Source organism: Daktulosphaira vitifoliae, unplaced genomic scaffold, assembly GCF_025091365.1.
Source record: "Daktulosphaira vitifoliae isolate Bord-2020 unplaced genomic scaffold, ASM2509136v1 Scaffold_1, whole genome shotgun sequence".
Lineage (NCBI taxonomy): Eukaryota > Metazoa > Arthropoda > Insecta > Hemiptera > Phylloxeridae > Daktulosphaira > Daktulosphaira vitifoliae.
In genome coordinates, this window is record NW_026099572.1 from 78,900,985 (window position 1) to 78,916,971 (window position 15,987).

Here is a 15,987-nt window from a genome sequence, read left to right on the forward strand (position 1 = left end):
TCTTAATCAGGATATTAATAAGGAACTAGCAGTTTATGAAGCTTTTGGAATAATCCACCAATTTTTTAAAATTAAACACTATCTAAAGATTTGCATCGAAGCGTTTTTTTTTTATAGTGATTTTAATCACTGTCAGATATCATTATACTTCATCCAACTATGCCACGTCACCACTGTGCCGCGACCCCCCTGTGCTGGGTTTTTTTTTGTAATTAAGTCTCCACCAACAATATAATTATTACGAAAGGAAGAGAAGTATAATATTGATTGGAATATTAATCATATTGATCAAACGATATGGGATTTTGAGGGGCAGTAAACTGCGGCAAAAGTAATAGGAATATGATTAAGATAAATTTATAAGGAGAAAGACTGTATGTATTGTGTTTGAAATTTAAGACAAATATGACATTTTATAAAGAATTAAAAAATGAAGACAGCTCCATCACATGCTGCGATTTTTAGAATTATTAGTGTATATATTATGATAGATAGGAAAGAATATTTTCGGATTATTAGCAAACAGAATTTTGGTTATAAACGCTAGGTCAATATTTTGATAATTTATGTAGATATATAATTTATGAAGATACATTAATAACCATAAGTTATATTGCTAATGCAAAACTTCACATTTTATTTAATATTTATTAGCTTATAGAAACATTTCTCCTTCGAAGCAAATAATTTAAGTAAAATATCATATAGTTAGTCATAGTAAAATAAGGAAGAAAAATAAACAAATGATTTAAATTTTTTATGACATGTACATATACATTGTATTTAACATTGAAAATTGTGAATATTTTAATGGAACACAAATTTGAAATTAATGAATTCTTATGTGATAAGAATGATTTTGTATGAAAATCATTTAAATCAAGGCTATCTCTATATAGTATTATGTGGGAGAGTTTAATGCTACGAAGGTTAGTTATTTTCTGTAAATATTAGAGTAAAAGTAGGGAATTGAATTACAAAAAATGTTTAATTTAAAAGGAACACATGTATTTATTATTTTAAAAGGGCAAATGATGATATGAGAACAATTTTATGTATAGAATTAAATATGTTACATTTCTTAATATAAAATTTTAATAGATATAAAAATAATTGAAATTTGTAAAAAATGTCGAGCTGCTTATCATTCTGGTTTTAGAATGATTAAATACAATCACTGCTATAACATAATGTACTTAATGAGGTTGTCCAATCTATCCAATTCTGTTAACATAAAAATATATATACTATGACAGGCCTTAATTGTGACAGTTATTAATTGTATTTTATTTTATCAATGAGCTACAAAAATTGCCTATTTTTCTTAGAGAATCTTTAGCAGAATAAAATCGTTTATAGACACAAAAATATTTTTTATCAAATATTTCTGAATTATTTTTGAAAATACGTAAAAATTACTTCAAATGACCTTCATCACAATAAATCTCTGTGTCAATTATACTTTTTAATTATGTTATAAACATATTTATAATAAAGAAATGAAACAAGTGTTCCGTTTGCGAAATATAATAACACATGATGAAACTATTACTTATACGTTAAGATAGTTTCACACCTGATTGATTCCTAAAACAATGGTTATATATGTAAGTATGTAGTAAAATATTCTATAAATATATTAAACTGTTTTATTTACTTAAGTTTTCATAGTATTGCCTGTGATTGTGTTTTGTTATGCACATTATTAAAAATTAGTTGATCGTTTTCATTTGCGGTATACTATAAGATTTTTTTTTGTTAGAAATTTTAAACTAAAATATATGCTTATACATGTATATGTATATTAAAAAAGCTTGTAAACTAATGTAAACAGTCTTATAAATTTAATCTGCTGAGATTTTTTGATAGTAAAATGTTTTTTTTTCATTACGTCTACTACGTTTCTGTTCAAATGCATTGTTGAAAAACCAATTATAATGGACTTATAAAGGTTATAAACAATTTCATTGGCAATATTTTCTAAATTTTTGGACGACCTCATTGACTGTTCGAATATGTATAAAATGGAATTTGTTGAAAAATAGTAATACTTTCAAATTTGAAACCTAATTCAAAAACGCCTAAACTCAAACGAGTTTTATAAATTAAATATTAAAATTATTATATAGTATCTCAAATTATAACCTCAGACTATGGAAAAAACCCCTTGATAAAATGTTTTATTACTCTTAAAATTATTAAATTTTTAATTTGAAACTGCGTCTGTGTAAATTTTGATAATCTATTTTGGGGGGTACAAATTTCTAAATGTTGACATTGTTATAATAGATAAAATATTTTGGCAACTTTTTTGTAAGTGGGGATTTTTTTTTTGTTGAAATTGATTTAAAATTTTAGCTTTACTTATGGGAATCTATTTTTAATTTTTAATTAGTAATTTAACAATGGGTTCTAGCAGAAACTAGTAGTTATCTGTTTTTTTATTAAATGCAAGGTTACGTTGTGTAGTTGTTTACTAATAAGTAAATATTCATAGATAATTAATGTTCATAAAATTATAATAAAACTGTATACAGTTTTATTAAAGAAAGTTTTTTGTCAAAACAATTTCAAAGATGTTTAATCTTCAACATTTAGATATAAAGTTTAAAAAAAGTTTGATATCATTAAAGATTTTTTTAATATATTTTTCCATTAATAATAAAAACATTTAATAGTTATATTTATTAACATGAATTATTAGTGTTTTCGTAAAAGATCTTACATATATTAATGTAGACGTTTATCTCGATTTTAAAAGTCATAAAACAACCTTAGTATGGTTCAATTTAATCAACTGCCCACAATAGTATTTTATAGAGGGGCATTCTAGTAGAAGCAGAAATATTACCTTAAATATCTTCTTATGGTGAGTCAGTAATATTATTTATGTCATTACAACAATAACCAGAGTGAGCTCTCCTTGATCATAAGTAAGGTTTGTATTTTTAAATTAAACGGATATTTTTATTTTCATGTAATAAAACATACTTTTTTATAATTAAAAAATTCATTTTAGAGATATTTGTTTATTTATAATAAACTATTTTTACATTATTAGTTGATTTTTTAGATACGTGTGTTTCAATATTCAATAGAAATTAACTTACATCGAGTTATTTTGTTTAGTGATTACTTTTATTTTCTAAATCTTAGTTTTGTGAAACAAATTACTTTTAAAATAATTTACTGTCAAAAACTTTTAAAATGGTAAAATTCCAAAAGATTATTGTATAAAAATTCAGATATTTAAATGCTGTTTTTTTAAGATAATTGGTGAAAATAAAAATTTTATTGTTTTATTTTAAATGCTTTAAAAATTGGTGACACAATTTTTTTATTATTTTATTTATATTAATTTTTAATATTGATATAGTTTAATTGAAAGTCTTTTGCTGAATTTAAATTATTAATGATTTTGAATTTATCTGGATTATTAGATGTAGTCAGCAACGTAGTTGTACATTTTCAATAGAGAATAGAAAAATATTAAAAATAATTTAAAGGTTGCTAACTCCATTTGTTAAAGTACGAAATCTTTTTAATCGAAAACATATATATAGTATCTATTAGAAGTTATTTACTTTTTTAATTATTAGAATAATTTTTTTTTTAAGTTACTAGTCACTTTATTAATATTCATTGAGATTAAACTGAGAAAAGTTAAATATCACTAATATTTCAAAACTTTTCAAATAATGAATACTTACCAGTGTTAAAAAACATCTATTATGCAGTCATTTCTAACAATTCATTGTTTACATCTGGTATCAAAACAAGGCTCTATCTTCTTTAATAAAATGACTACACAGCAATAAAATATTTATTAATATATAGCATTATTTTAATAACAATTACTCACAATAACAAAAAATATATATCAAATGTTCAACCTTCAGTTTTATGGTACATATTTTTTGTACGATAATACATAATTAAATATCTAAGAAGATAATCCTCATTATGGTTATAAACGGGAATGATTAAATATAATTGAGTAGGAAAAATGTTCTTATTATAAAATTATACTATTTTGTTGTCGATGGAATAATGTTAAATGTTAATATAAATATACATTGTTAATTAAGGACAAGTTTAAAGAAAAGTTAAAAATAATATCTAAAAAAAAATTAACAATATAATACGATAAAGTTGTCGATATTAATATGAACGCAACTAGGAGGACTAAGCCGCTCAAATTTTTTTTTAGTTGCGCTCAGAGATAATATACTTGGTAAAATTAGGTTTGGTATACTTAATGTTACTTTTATCGAAGTTATTAAAATTATGATTCATAATATAACTTATATTATATATATATATATATGTATTATGTAAAATTAATAAATATAAATACATTTATAGACTGATTGTATTGAACTTACCATTGGTTAAAATAAGATTTTATAACATTCCAAAATGATCGTCCCTCTTAGTAATGAACAGTTAGATGCTATGCGTAATATTTTCCCGAGAACAATATTAGAAATCGATCAAGACTTGGCAATCATTAGACATTGGTTAGATAAACAACCTCACTTGCCGAAAATCAGTAAGTAAAATTAATAATAAAACAGCAGTACAATTGGTTCGTGGCATAGTTAGGACAAGTATAGATGATATCTGGCAGTTGATATCACTCTCATAAATAATACCATTATCAAATATAACGTTTCAATAAAAATCTGTTCAAATTTTTGCTTTTTTAAAATTTTCAATTTAAAACATAATACATGTGAAAGCATATTTTCTATTATTTATCACCAATAAGAAAAATGTATATATATATATATATATATATATATATATTAGGGTGTACCTCAAAAATCGAATAATTTTTTTTTTATGCTACCCCTTAGTTTTTTTAATGGTCAAAAAAATTAGCTGTGCAAAATTTGGGACCGATCCGTTAAGGTTAACCAGTGCCGCCGGACTTATTAAGTTGAGTGGAAGATGCAAATTTAATAGAAATAACTGATCTATGTCTCATAACTTTATTTTTGTGCTTAATTTAGAATTATAAAAGTAAAACTCAAGTAAACTAAATTTTACAATAAATTAAAAAATAATAACTTCAATGTTGTTTTCTTAATAAATAGCCCATAAAAACGTTATTTATTTATTTTCATTTTATTATTAGGAAAACGCTTATTCATTTAAAAAAAGATTCTAAAAGTTTAATTTTTTATGCCAAGTACGATAATTATACTAGATTTATTATATTATGGACAGTTGATTAATTATTAATTACAAATCTAACAAAATTTATTGTATTATTACATTTTGCCGTATCAATGTATCAATTTTGGTTTACTGAATTACTTTAAGATAGTACCAATTATATTATTATTTGTGTTATTTTCGTCCGACTGATATAAATTGTACGGTATAAATGCAGCAGTCAATTTGTGAACACGTTTAATCATATTTTACCTGTTTATTGTTATGTATTAAATAATACGTTTTAGTCACAAATGTACACTATTTTTGTTCTTAAAGATGTCTTTTATAGTATTACGAACTAATATTTATCTTATTGGTAATTATTCCCACGAAATAACTGGTAGTAAATTACCACAAAATTTACAAATGTTGAAAACATTGTTTTTTAATTTATAAGTAGTAAAATTAAGTGATTAAATTAATTAATTAAAATTAAGCCAGGTACTATTCATCATGCTCGATGAATGGCCAAGGTCATTTATAGCCTTAAAATATATATATTTAGAGAAGAATTTAAACTTACTAGCAGAGAAACACGAGGATTGCGCGATGTTTGTTTGTTTTTGGTGCTAATTTATGTTGAATCGCAGTTTACAGCAACATCGGCGGTTGTAGCACCATATAATGATTTGAATTTGTTAAAAAATTGTACAACTATAGATTAATAAGAGTGAAATATACCGAGTTGCGCTTTCTAAATTTGTAAATCACTTATAATACTTAAGTCCATAATCCATGGGACTAGCATTTTTTGATAATAAAATAGATGTTAATATTAAAAGAAAAATGGTCGGTCAACTTAATTCAACTTAATTAATCAGACTACAAAACGTCTGAAATTCTATTAAATTTGCATCTTTGACTCAACTTAATAGGCCCGGGGACATGGGTTAACCTTAACGGATCTGTCCCAAATTTTGCACAGCTCATTTTTTTAACCATTAAAAAAAAATTAATTAAAGAAATTATTCTTAACCTTATAAAATATTTATATATTTTATAAATTATTTAGGTGATGATGTGTTGAAAAAATTTATGTTTAGTTTAAAATATCGTATGGATAAAATAAAGATTGTAATTGATAACTTCTACACAGTGAAAGAATCATATCCTCAATATTACCATCAACTAGATCCTTGCACGGATTCGTTTCGGAAAATAGTTAATGCTGTGTGAGTATATTTTCTCATAAATAATAACATATCTAGGCAATCAAAAGTGTCCTTCGCCTATTGGTCAAATTAAACCATTATTAAAGTAAAAGAATTATTTGGTATGAATCTTTATCGTTATAAACTTTAAAATTAAGCACTTTATATATACACATAAATAAGTTGAAATGAAATGTAATAACTATATTGATTATTATATCAATAATAAATTCAATTTACAAAAAAAGAAAAATAAATGTAAATTTTAATTGTGAAGTGTGTAGATTTCTCTCATATTTAATATAATTATTCTTGAATATTTCATTTTAATATTTACAAATAGAGACGTATTTAGAGTTTTAACCTCGCCTAGGTAAAGTTTTACTGCCACCTCTACAAACCTCCATATTTTAGCTTCGATGCTAAGCTGAGAAGGTATTGGTTTTACTAAGATGTGTTTTTTTTTTTTTGTGTCTGTTATCACTTTTTCTCAGCTCTCACCGAACCGATTTCTTTCAATGATACGTCAAAAGATCACAAATCGTATCTAGTTGAAGACATTACCCTTAAAAATTGAAAAAAATTCCCTCGTTCCCCGTAAATGGGGGAAACCTCCAAAAAAATTACAAATTTAAAAATCGCTAATTTTCGAAATTTTTTCAATTTTTTTTACTTAAAAGTGCCATAACTTTTTCAAAAATGAACATATCAATATAATTGACAGTTAGAGATATGATTTAAACGCATTGGAACGATGTTATAGCTATATGATTAGTGGTATCAGGTTTTTAAGAAGCTAAAATATGTATTTTTTGTTGATGTGTGATTAAATTACTGTCCTTGGTGAATAATAATAATAATAATTTTTTTCCATTATTTACGTATCAATATGTAAAAAATCAATTTAATTAGTAAAAAAAAAAATATGTAATTTAATTAAAGTTGTAAATTGCATCAATAAAATAAGATATTTAAATTTCTCTGTTAAAATTTTTTATTGATTCAATAAAATTTTTCTTATTATTAATATAATTTATGTATAATTACATAAAAGTAAACACATTTAATTTTAATGGATTGTATACATAAATATGAAAATCAGAACTATTATCGAAGTTCATTAAACTAAAAACATAATTTAATACATTAATTAATGAGTATTATTTTATTTAGTTTATAAATTGTTTCGAAATTACTCATAAGTAGGTTTGAAACAAATTGTCGGAAAACGTATGATTGTTTTCCGAAAATTTTAATTAGGTATGTAGATGATACTTTTGTAGTTATAAACAAAGATTTTAATATAGAGGTCTTCATATAACATTTAAATTATTTTTACTTATCAATTAAATTTACATGTGAACAGGAAATAGAGAAAACATTAAAAATCAAGAAGTTGATGAATCTCATGTGACTGATCATTTATTAATACATAATCACTTTATTAAAACTATAAAAGTAATTAAAAATGTAAATAATTACAAAGAATATAATATAAGGGAACAGAAATGTTTAAAAATAATAATAATTTAATTAATTGAAATCTACAGAAAATTCAATAATTCATTTTTGTAAACTGGCAAAATATGACAATCGTAGGTGACACTGATGTTAATGTCACTAATTGTATATAAAACAGTATTGAATACTCCTGACCGAAAAATCTTACGTTTGCAGCGTTAGTATGTGTTTAGTACTAATGATGGTAACATTGTTCCTAAAGTATGTAAACGCGAGTTTTTTGTTTTTTTTATGGCTTTTCGAGTTAAATGTTTTTTAGTTTTAAATTAATATTTTTAGTAAAATTTTTGAATTGAATAATATTAACCACAAGCGATCAACTTTAATGTATAGATTGATATATGTTTATTGTTTTTACTCGTTCAATTTGCATCCATTCTTGAATGAATTAATTAATGATGCAAATAGCAGAGTGCTTTTGCTACTTAGGACCCACGAAAATGTTAATAAAACCCCCAAGATTTTTGAAAAATTACATTTATTGTTATATAAAAATATTTTTAAGTAGGGGAAATTACAATTATGATTATAACTTTATTTTACCAATTACACCTATAGTATTAATGCAATATCCTAATTCAAGATTGAAAAAAATATTTGAATTCCACAAATCAGTTTTGAAAAAAACTTTTTATCGATTTTATTTAAATTTACAGATACATATGTCCTTTACCTAAACTCACGCCAGATTTGAGTAGAGTATACTGCTACCGAATGGCTTCGTTAAACAGTGAACTAGAAGTAGAAAAACAGATAAAACGTCATGAAATGATGTGGAGCTGGTTGTTTAACAAAGACCCACTAACACTAAGAAATGTGTGGATATTTGATACAAGTTACATGACTTCAATGGCACAATGGGGACAGTTTAATTTGGCTTTTTTGAAAAATATCTTAAAAATTTGTATGGTAATTTAATGAAATTTTTAAATAAAACTATTGTATTGAAAGTTGAATTACTTATTAAACAAAAGATCAATTCGTATAATTATTTTATTCTAATTTCTTTATGACAATTTTTTATCATTAAAATTATAAATTAATAAAATATTAAATTTTAGTTTAAAAATGTTGATTTAAATCATTTAAATTAACATTTTATAATTAATAAAAAGAATAAATTTTACAAATTTAAAAATGTTCACTAAAAAATTTAGTTATAAATATTAGATTTCATATTAAGTCTGTGATAGAAATAGCAATGTTTTATTGATCGTATTATTTTTCGGAGCTAAGCCTCTACTAAATTACGATGGCACTATTAAAACTAAATCAATATTAGGCGTATTAATTCAAACAAATATCATTTAGTTTTTAATATAAATAAATATATATATATATACATGTATTATCATAAAAAAAATTGTCAAAAAAACCATAGCAGGCTTTTGTTATTAAAAGTAATTTAATTTTTACTAATTATTTAATAGATGTATTGTAACATTAAAGTTTGAATATTTGCTCACCAATTATCTTGTTTATTTAGGACGCCAAACCAGTTAGAATAAAAAAGATTTATATAATTAATGTTTCCTCTATTGCCGACACTACACTCAATTTAATAAAACATTTTTTCCCTCAAAAATTTAGAGACAGAGTAAGTAGTGTTATATTATTTGTTAATAATAAAATTTAATTTCATGAACTTTTTATTAAAAAATAATTCATAATTAAATTTTATTTATTTTAGTTTGTAATTAGCTCTAATGTTCAGTGTTTACAAGAAGACATTCCATTAGATATGTTACCAAATGAGTGGGGTGGTCAAGCTGGTAGTTTAGAAACTTTAAGCAGTGAGTTAATTTATAGAATTAATATTTGAATCAATACTTATATTAAAATTATGTAAAAAATCGTAGATACTTTAAAAAAAAGTTTTATTATATAAATATTTTCAGTTGTATCCAGGTGTTCAGTTGAATCTAAACGTCCGTGTCCAACTGAACACATGAATATATCTGAAAATAATTTGAATAATACAGCATTCCATGAAAGCTTTAACATATTCATGTAACTGTATAATTATAGTATAATATATCATATAATAACATTAAACATATTTGTGCGCTATTCATTTTATAATTGATAACTAATGTTAGATACATAGTTAAAAATTAAGAAAATATCATAATTATTTGAATTAATGTTGCTATTAGTTTCAATAATTGTTTTATTACATTAAAAACAAATAATTTACACGTAAATAACTATTCGAGTATAGATTATGATCTATTGCTTTTAGAATTTAACTTGAAATTGATTACATTTTATTATTCTTAACTGTACGGCGACGATAAAATTTTACTAACTGCTTTGAATCAAAACAAAATATAGAAGCTATTATTTTCAAGACTAATAGGAATTAGTGTAATGTTTTACTTTTTAATATGTTTATTTTGAAAATATCTATTGTAATTTTATTTTAATAATAAAATATATAACTAAAATATGTCCATTATTTAGCTAACTATTATTTTAAAGAATAATTTAAAATGGTCTAACAGTTATGTATAAATATAAATATTTAGTTAAAATTAAAAAAAAAAAAATTGATTACTGTAATAATATTAAATTATTGGTTATTTTCTGTAATGACATAATAATGTTCTGTCCAACTTAAAATGAATAAATTTTATTTATAACTCTCATAAGTAAAAAGTAAGATCAGGATATTGGAAAATAATTATTAATGTATAACACTGCCGTGCTAAGCGAAAACAGGATAACTCCATTCAACATGATTTTTCAGGAACACAAAAAAACATTTTTAACAGTAAATCAAGATACCCTTTTTTCCCAATGTATGAACATAAGTCAAATATGGTAACTCCATTATTTTTTATGTGATATACCAAGTTTTTGCTTAGTATTTGGATTTACCGTGTTTTCGCTTACAAAACATGAAATATATTGAACTTACCGTATATTTTCTTATTTTATATTTCAATTTTAGATGGGTTTTAATGGAAAATATGCTACTTTTACATCAAAAATCGGTGTAAAACCACTAAATTTACCTATAGAAACAAAAAAAAAATTTTTTTTTAATTTTGGAGTTATCCTGTTTTTGCTTAGCACGGCAGAACAAGTGTTAAATATACAATTAAAAGTTTGTTAAATTTTAAATTTTTTACAATTTTTCTATGGTACAAACGTCTGTCCACGTGTGTAAAGGACGGAAGTAAAAATTATCTTCTTACGTTATTTATTGGTAACAGTACGCAATTTCTTTTCCATGAAAAATAGTAACACTTAAACGCGCCTTTACAGAAATTATTTATATCTTAACAATTAATTATTTTTCTCATTAGAGACAAATCTGTACCTCAAATTTAGACTAACGCAAGTCCGAAAATTATGATTTCAGATTATTACATTTTTGTATGCAAAATTAAAATTTACATTGATCTTAATCAATATAATTTTGTTAAGATGTTATTATCTTTCCATGTTGTATCATTCTTCATCAACATGACATATACAATTACATAATCAAAACGATAATCATCTTAATGTATAACATAATTACAAACTATCGATGTTAGTAGCACCATTAAAATACCACAATTAGTTTTTACAAGAATATTCAAATACATAATAAAGTTTATAACCATATAAATTGTAAGGGATGATCCTAAAAAGTAATTAGTAGCTGATAAATCAAGAAATATATGTAACTTATAGAACTATAATATTTTTTTTAATATTGTTTTTATTTCGAGATTAATTGAGTGACTTTTTATAAACCGATCATTTTATATATAGAATTGTTATATATAAATATATATATATAACATATTATATATTGTTATATTTATATACAGGGTGTAAATCTTTCGAACCATAGTAATGTATGGGCGAGTATCCTGGTAAAGTGTAAAATAGGACCTCGTTTTTTTTTTTTTTTCCAAAATTGGAGAAATTTTGGAATAACCCCCCCGAATTTCTCTAAAATTAAAAATAAATCATACCACAATATTCCCCGCAAAATTCTCATACAAATTGAGTGGTCACTCGATTTTTTGTAACTTTTGCGCCCTCCCCTGAACTTTGGGTTCAAAGTTGGAAAAAAATTTCACATTAGTGTGACCCATCAATTTGTATTGAAATTTCAATGGGAGTCCTGTGATGTAGTTTATTTTTAGTTTAATCGATTAAATAATAAGAAATACCGAAAAACCCACAAATAATGTGATATTTTTTTAATTTCATGAGTTTATTTCGTCTTTTATTATTTATTCAAACCGATTATAATTTTTATCATTGAAACTGTTATAAAATTATAAATTTTTTTCTTTTTAGGTCGGGAAAATAAAACAATTATAATATTGAAATGAATATTTTTAACTTTATTACAATAGGATAATTAGAAATAATTATTTTAATGTAATCAGCCACTACTCTTTTCCGAAATTAATCAATAATGAAAATATGGTACATCACTGAGCTTGTTAATGTTTATTTAAATGTTCGAAAAATACTATTCACTATTGAATAGTCACTAATTAAGTTGCACATAATATTAGATAACCTTTAAAATATATCTTCTTTTTTTATGCAATAAAAATGCATAAATATTACATTATTTGTAGGTTTTTTCGGTTTTTCTTGTTATTTAATCGTTTATACTAAAAATAAACTACATCACAAGACTCCCAGTGAAATTTCAATACAAATTGATGGGTCACACTAATGTGAAATTTTTTTCCAACTTTGAACCCAAAGTTCAGGGGAGGGCGCAAAAATTACAAAAAATCAAGTGACCATTCAATTTGTATGAGAATTTTGCGGGAAATATTGTGGTATGATTTATTTTTAATTTTAGAGAAATTCGGGGGGGTTATTCCAAAATTTCTCCAATTTTGGGAAAAAAAAACAAAAAAAACGAGGTTTTATTTTACACTTTACCAGGATACTCGCCCATATATTACTATGGTTCGAAAGATTTACACCCTGTATATATTGTTCTCATTGTTAATAACAACTGACTTATTTCCATACTTACTAAGCACTCTGTATATATATATATATATATACTATATTTTTATAATAGATTTTATAATAGAATTGTTTTTCGTTAACTAAATTTTTTTAAATTTTATAACAAAAACTCATATTCACAAATTTTAGATTTTTTATCTTCTATTCTAGTACTAAAGTATTTAATTGCTATTTATATACACCAAATTCTACTATATTCATATCTATAGCGTAAAAAATAAATACATAATTTATTTTACAGATGAAATGTATTTAGAAATGGTCAAGTCTAGAGACTGGTATATAGAAATGGAACATGTCAAAGCTGATTCTCGAAAACGTATCATACAAAAGGAAAATGGAGATGAATCAATTTTAGGAGTAGAAGGCAATTTTAAAAAATTAAATGTTGATTAATTTTCTCACTTGAAGTTTTAAAATACTTGTAAGTATAGACATAATAAAAACATGTATATATTACGGTAAAATTGAAAAATGTTCATAATTACTTTAATTAATTAACTTAAATTATTGAAAAAAATGATACATTTAGACGTATAAGTCCAAGGGAGTTTTATAATATTTGCTTTTAATTAAATATTTTCCATTTTACCGTATTCTATAGAACACTATCATTTTATATTCTGGCAGTTTTAATTTTATTCTTTTTTATCAATTTTTTAGAAATAAATAAAAACCAAAGGAATTTAATAAACAAATCAATATAATTGATATGCCAGATGTCACTATTGAAGATATAATCAGCTTTACATCAGTCAAGATTTTGTAATAATTGACTTTTTAAATAACCACAAATTAAAAATAATGTATATATTAGTTTTTGGGAATGTAAAATTAGCTTAACTATTTGTGTAAAAATAAAAATTTTATAAATAAGAATAAACAATATAAGTTTATTAATTTTATTAATTTTAGTTTTAATGCGAAGTGAGAAGATATTATTTTTACCATGATGTAATTTTTTAGTCTGTCCATGAAAATTCTCAGCTCTCATTAGACTGATTTTACACAAGTAATACGTCAAAAGCACTTGATTTTAATCTAGTTGATCATATAAATGCTAAAAATTTAAATCTCTTTAATTATAGAATCAAAAAAAAAAAAAAAAAATACATATCACAGTATTACCATTAAATATAGAGTATCTCTATACTATCTTCAGTTAATTTACTACGTTTTACAGTATTACGTACTGTAAAAAGTAGTATTTTCAAAACATTTTTTCTGCATTTAAAAACTTTTAATTCGAAACTCATTAATTCGGGACAATAAACTTTTTTTGGTATACATTTTATAAAAATCCATTTAATAAATTTAAGCACAAGAAAATTTTGAAAGAGACTACCCATGTATGTAAAACTCGATTTTTGAAAGTTTAACAAAATTTATCCTACACTAAATTAAAGTTCTTGAAAGGTACTCTAATATTATCGAATCCATCTCACGATCGTTCAACTATGAACTATGAAATCAACCTACAAAGTATAAAAACTGGCAATTTTTACAAAAAATTTTTTACAATTTTTGTAGATGTTTCGGGACATACGACAACCAAATCCCAGATCAAATTAAATCTTTTTTAAAAAAATTCATAATGAAAAATAGTAAAATGTTTCCATGGTTTTTTTTATAAGTTATTTGACTTTAAAGCTAAAAATCGCAAATTTTTTTTTTTATTTTCTTATTAGTATATTACAAATACACTGATAATATTTAAAACACATTAAACTTGAGACAATATACTTTCTTTGGGTATGTTTCTTATAAAAACCTAATAAAATATATATGCTTTCAACGTAAAAAAATCGATATTAACCACTGTCAGATATCATCTATAATTGTTCTAACTCTGTTACCTCGCCATTATTCCGCGATTTTACTATGTTTCGAACGCACTGTACAGGTTTTTCTTCTGAATATAAGATTTTAATAAAAATAATTTGTTTAAGTTAAATGAATAAAAAAAAATTGTCAAAAATTAAAAATGTTCGATTGTTTTTCAATGAAAATTTTAAAACATACTTTTATTTAGCATAAACTTTAGTGTAAAATCGTTACTAGAGTGTCACAAAAGTGTTGTTGAACTAGCTGTGGCTTTACTTTTAATATAGCCAATTTCAATTTGAATATAAATTTTTTAAGAATAATTTTCTTTACAAATGACTAGTGTTAGTTAAATTGCTTATGAAAAATTAAAGAAAACCCAGTGCAGGCGGTTGCGGAACAGTTTAAACGAGTATTATTGATATTTGACAGTATTTAAAATTACTTCATTAAAAATTCTTCTAAGAAAATTTGTTAATTTCATAACTTTTATACTTGTACCTTTTGAATTTCTATGATTTAAAGTTTTATTTAAATATTAAATACTTGTTAAATTATTTGCTTAATTCAAAATAACGCAACTTTTTTGCTTTAACGGTTAAATTCGTATAGTAGAATAATCGTTATGATACATTTATTAAAATATTTTAGTGCCCTTAAAATCTTTAATTAGATATAGATTAAAAATTATCAGACCTTTCAAAAAGTTTTAAAATGATAGATAATTTTAGAAAATGCTATTTTTACGATAGTATAATTTCTGGTGCTGATAGATTAAAATTAGGTTTTCTTGACGTGTGAGTCATTGAAATCGATCCAGTGAGAGTTGAAGATTTTCATTGAAAAACACAAAAAGATATACACTATCATAAAGTTATAGCTGGACATATATGAAGCAAAATTTTTTTTAATTTTTAACTAATTATGTGAAATTTAAATATTCAATACATCAAAGAGAATATATTTTTTATTATATTTATGATATATTGTCACAATATTTGCTATGTGGGTATTTGGGTAGTATTCTTAATAAATAACTTATAGTGATTTATTACTAATAAATCGCTATATATAATTGATCTAGATGTAAAAGATATTCGGGGAAAATTATCTAGATAAAATAATTTGTCTTATATATATATATAAATTCCACAAATTAATTATATTTTAAATGTTTTTCCGTCTTACATTTCAAGCTAAATAAATTTCTATTATACTATCGAAATACTGTCAATGTTGTCAAAAGAATATTTTCTCTCGATATACT

At 23.4% G+C, this 15,987-nt stretch overlaps 2 protein-coding genes across 4 annotated transcripts in view; one reads left to right on the forward strand and one right to left on the reverse strand.

Moving 5' to 3' along the window:
- The window catches only part of LOC126896695 (uncharacterized), a 17,213-nt gene extending 13,218 nt beyond the window's left edge, over window positions 1-3,995 (reverse strand). Inside the window, exon 1 of the mRNA XM_050669668.1 lies at window positions 3,711-3,995. The gene's annotated coding sequence lies outside the window, so the exon portion shown is untranslated. The remainder of the gene's footprint in view (window positions 1-3,710) is intronic.
- Window positions 2,736-13,320, forward strand: LOC126896694 (retinol-binding protein pinta-like). 3 transcript variants are annotated; one of them, XM_050669667.1, is made up of 7 exons: window positions 2,736-2,869; window positions 4,366-4,552; window positions 6,236-6,395; window positions 8,552-8,804; window positions 9,382-9,492; window positions 9,586-9,688; window positions 13,138-13,320. In XM_050669667.1, the coding sequence occupies exons 2-7, from the start codon at window positions 4,420-4,422 to the stop codon at window positions 13,290-13,292; spliced, it is 915 nt and encodes a 304-aa protein (XP_050525624.1). In that variant the 5' UTR covers window positions 2,736-2,869; window positions 4,366-4,419; the 3' UTR covers window positions 13,293-13,320. The 3 variants fall into 3 exon arrangements, with proteins under 3 accessions (XP_050525624.1, XP_050525621.1, XP_050525623.1); XM_050669664.1 differs by having other exon boundaries at window positions 2,819-2,938; XM_050669666.1 differs by having other exon boundaries at window positions 2,864-2,933.
- Window positions 13,321-15,987: the final 2,667 nt, after the last annotated feature.

What these genes read in the sequence shown, in the direction of transcription:
- LOC126896694 (XM_050669667.1), top strand. Translation starts at nt 4,420, where the DNA reads ATGATCGTCCCTCTTAGTAATGAACAGTTAGATGCTATGCGTAATATT. An exon ending in CGGAAAATAGTTAATGCTGT is followed by an intron (nt 6,396 to 8,551) that starts GTGAGTATATTT and finishes TTAAATTTACAG; the next exon opens with ATACATATGTCCTTTACCTA. An exon ending in ATATCTTAAAAATTTGTATG is followed by an intron (nt 8,805 to 9,381) that starts GTAATTTAATGA and finishes TTGTTTATTTAG; the next exon opens with GACGCCAAACCAGTTAGAAT.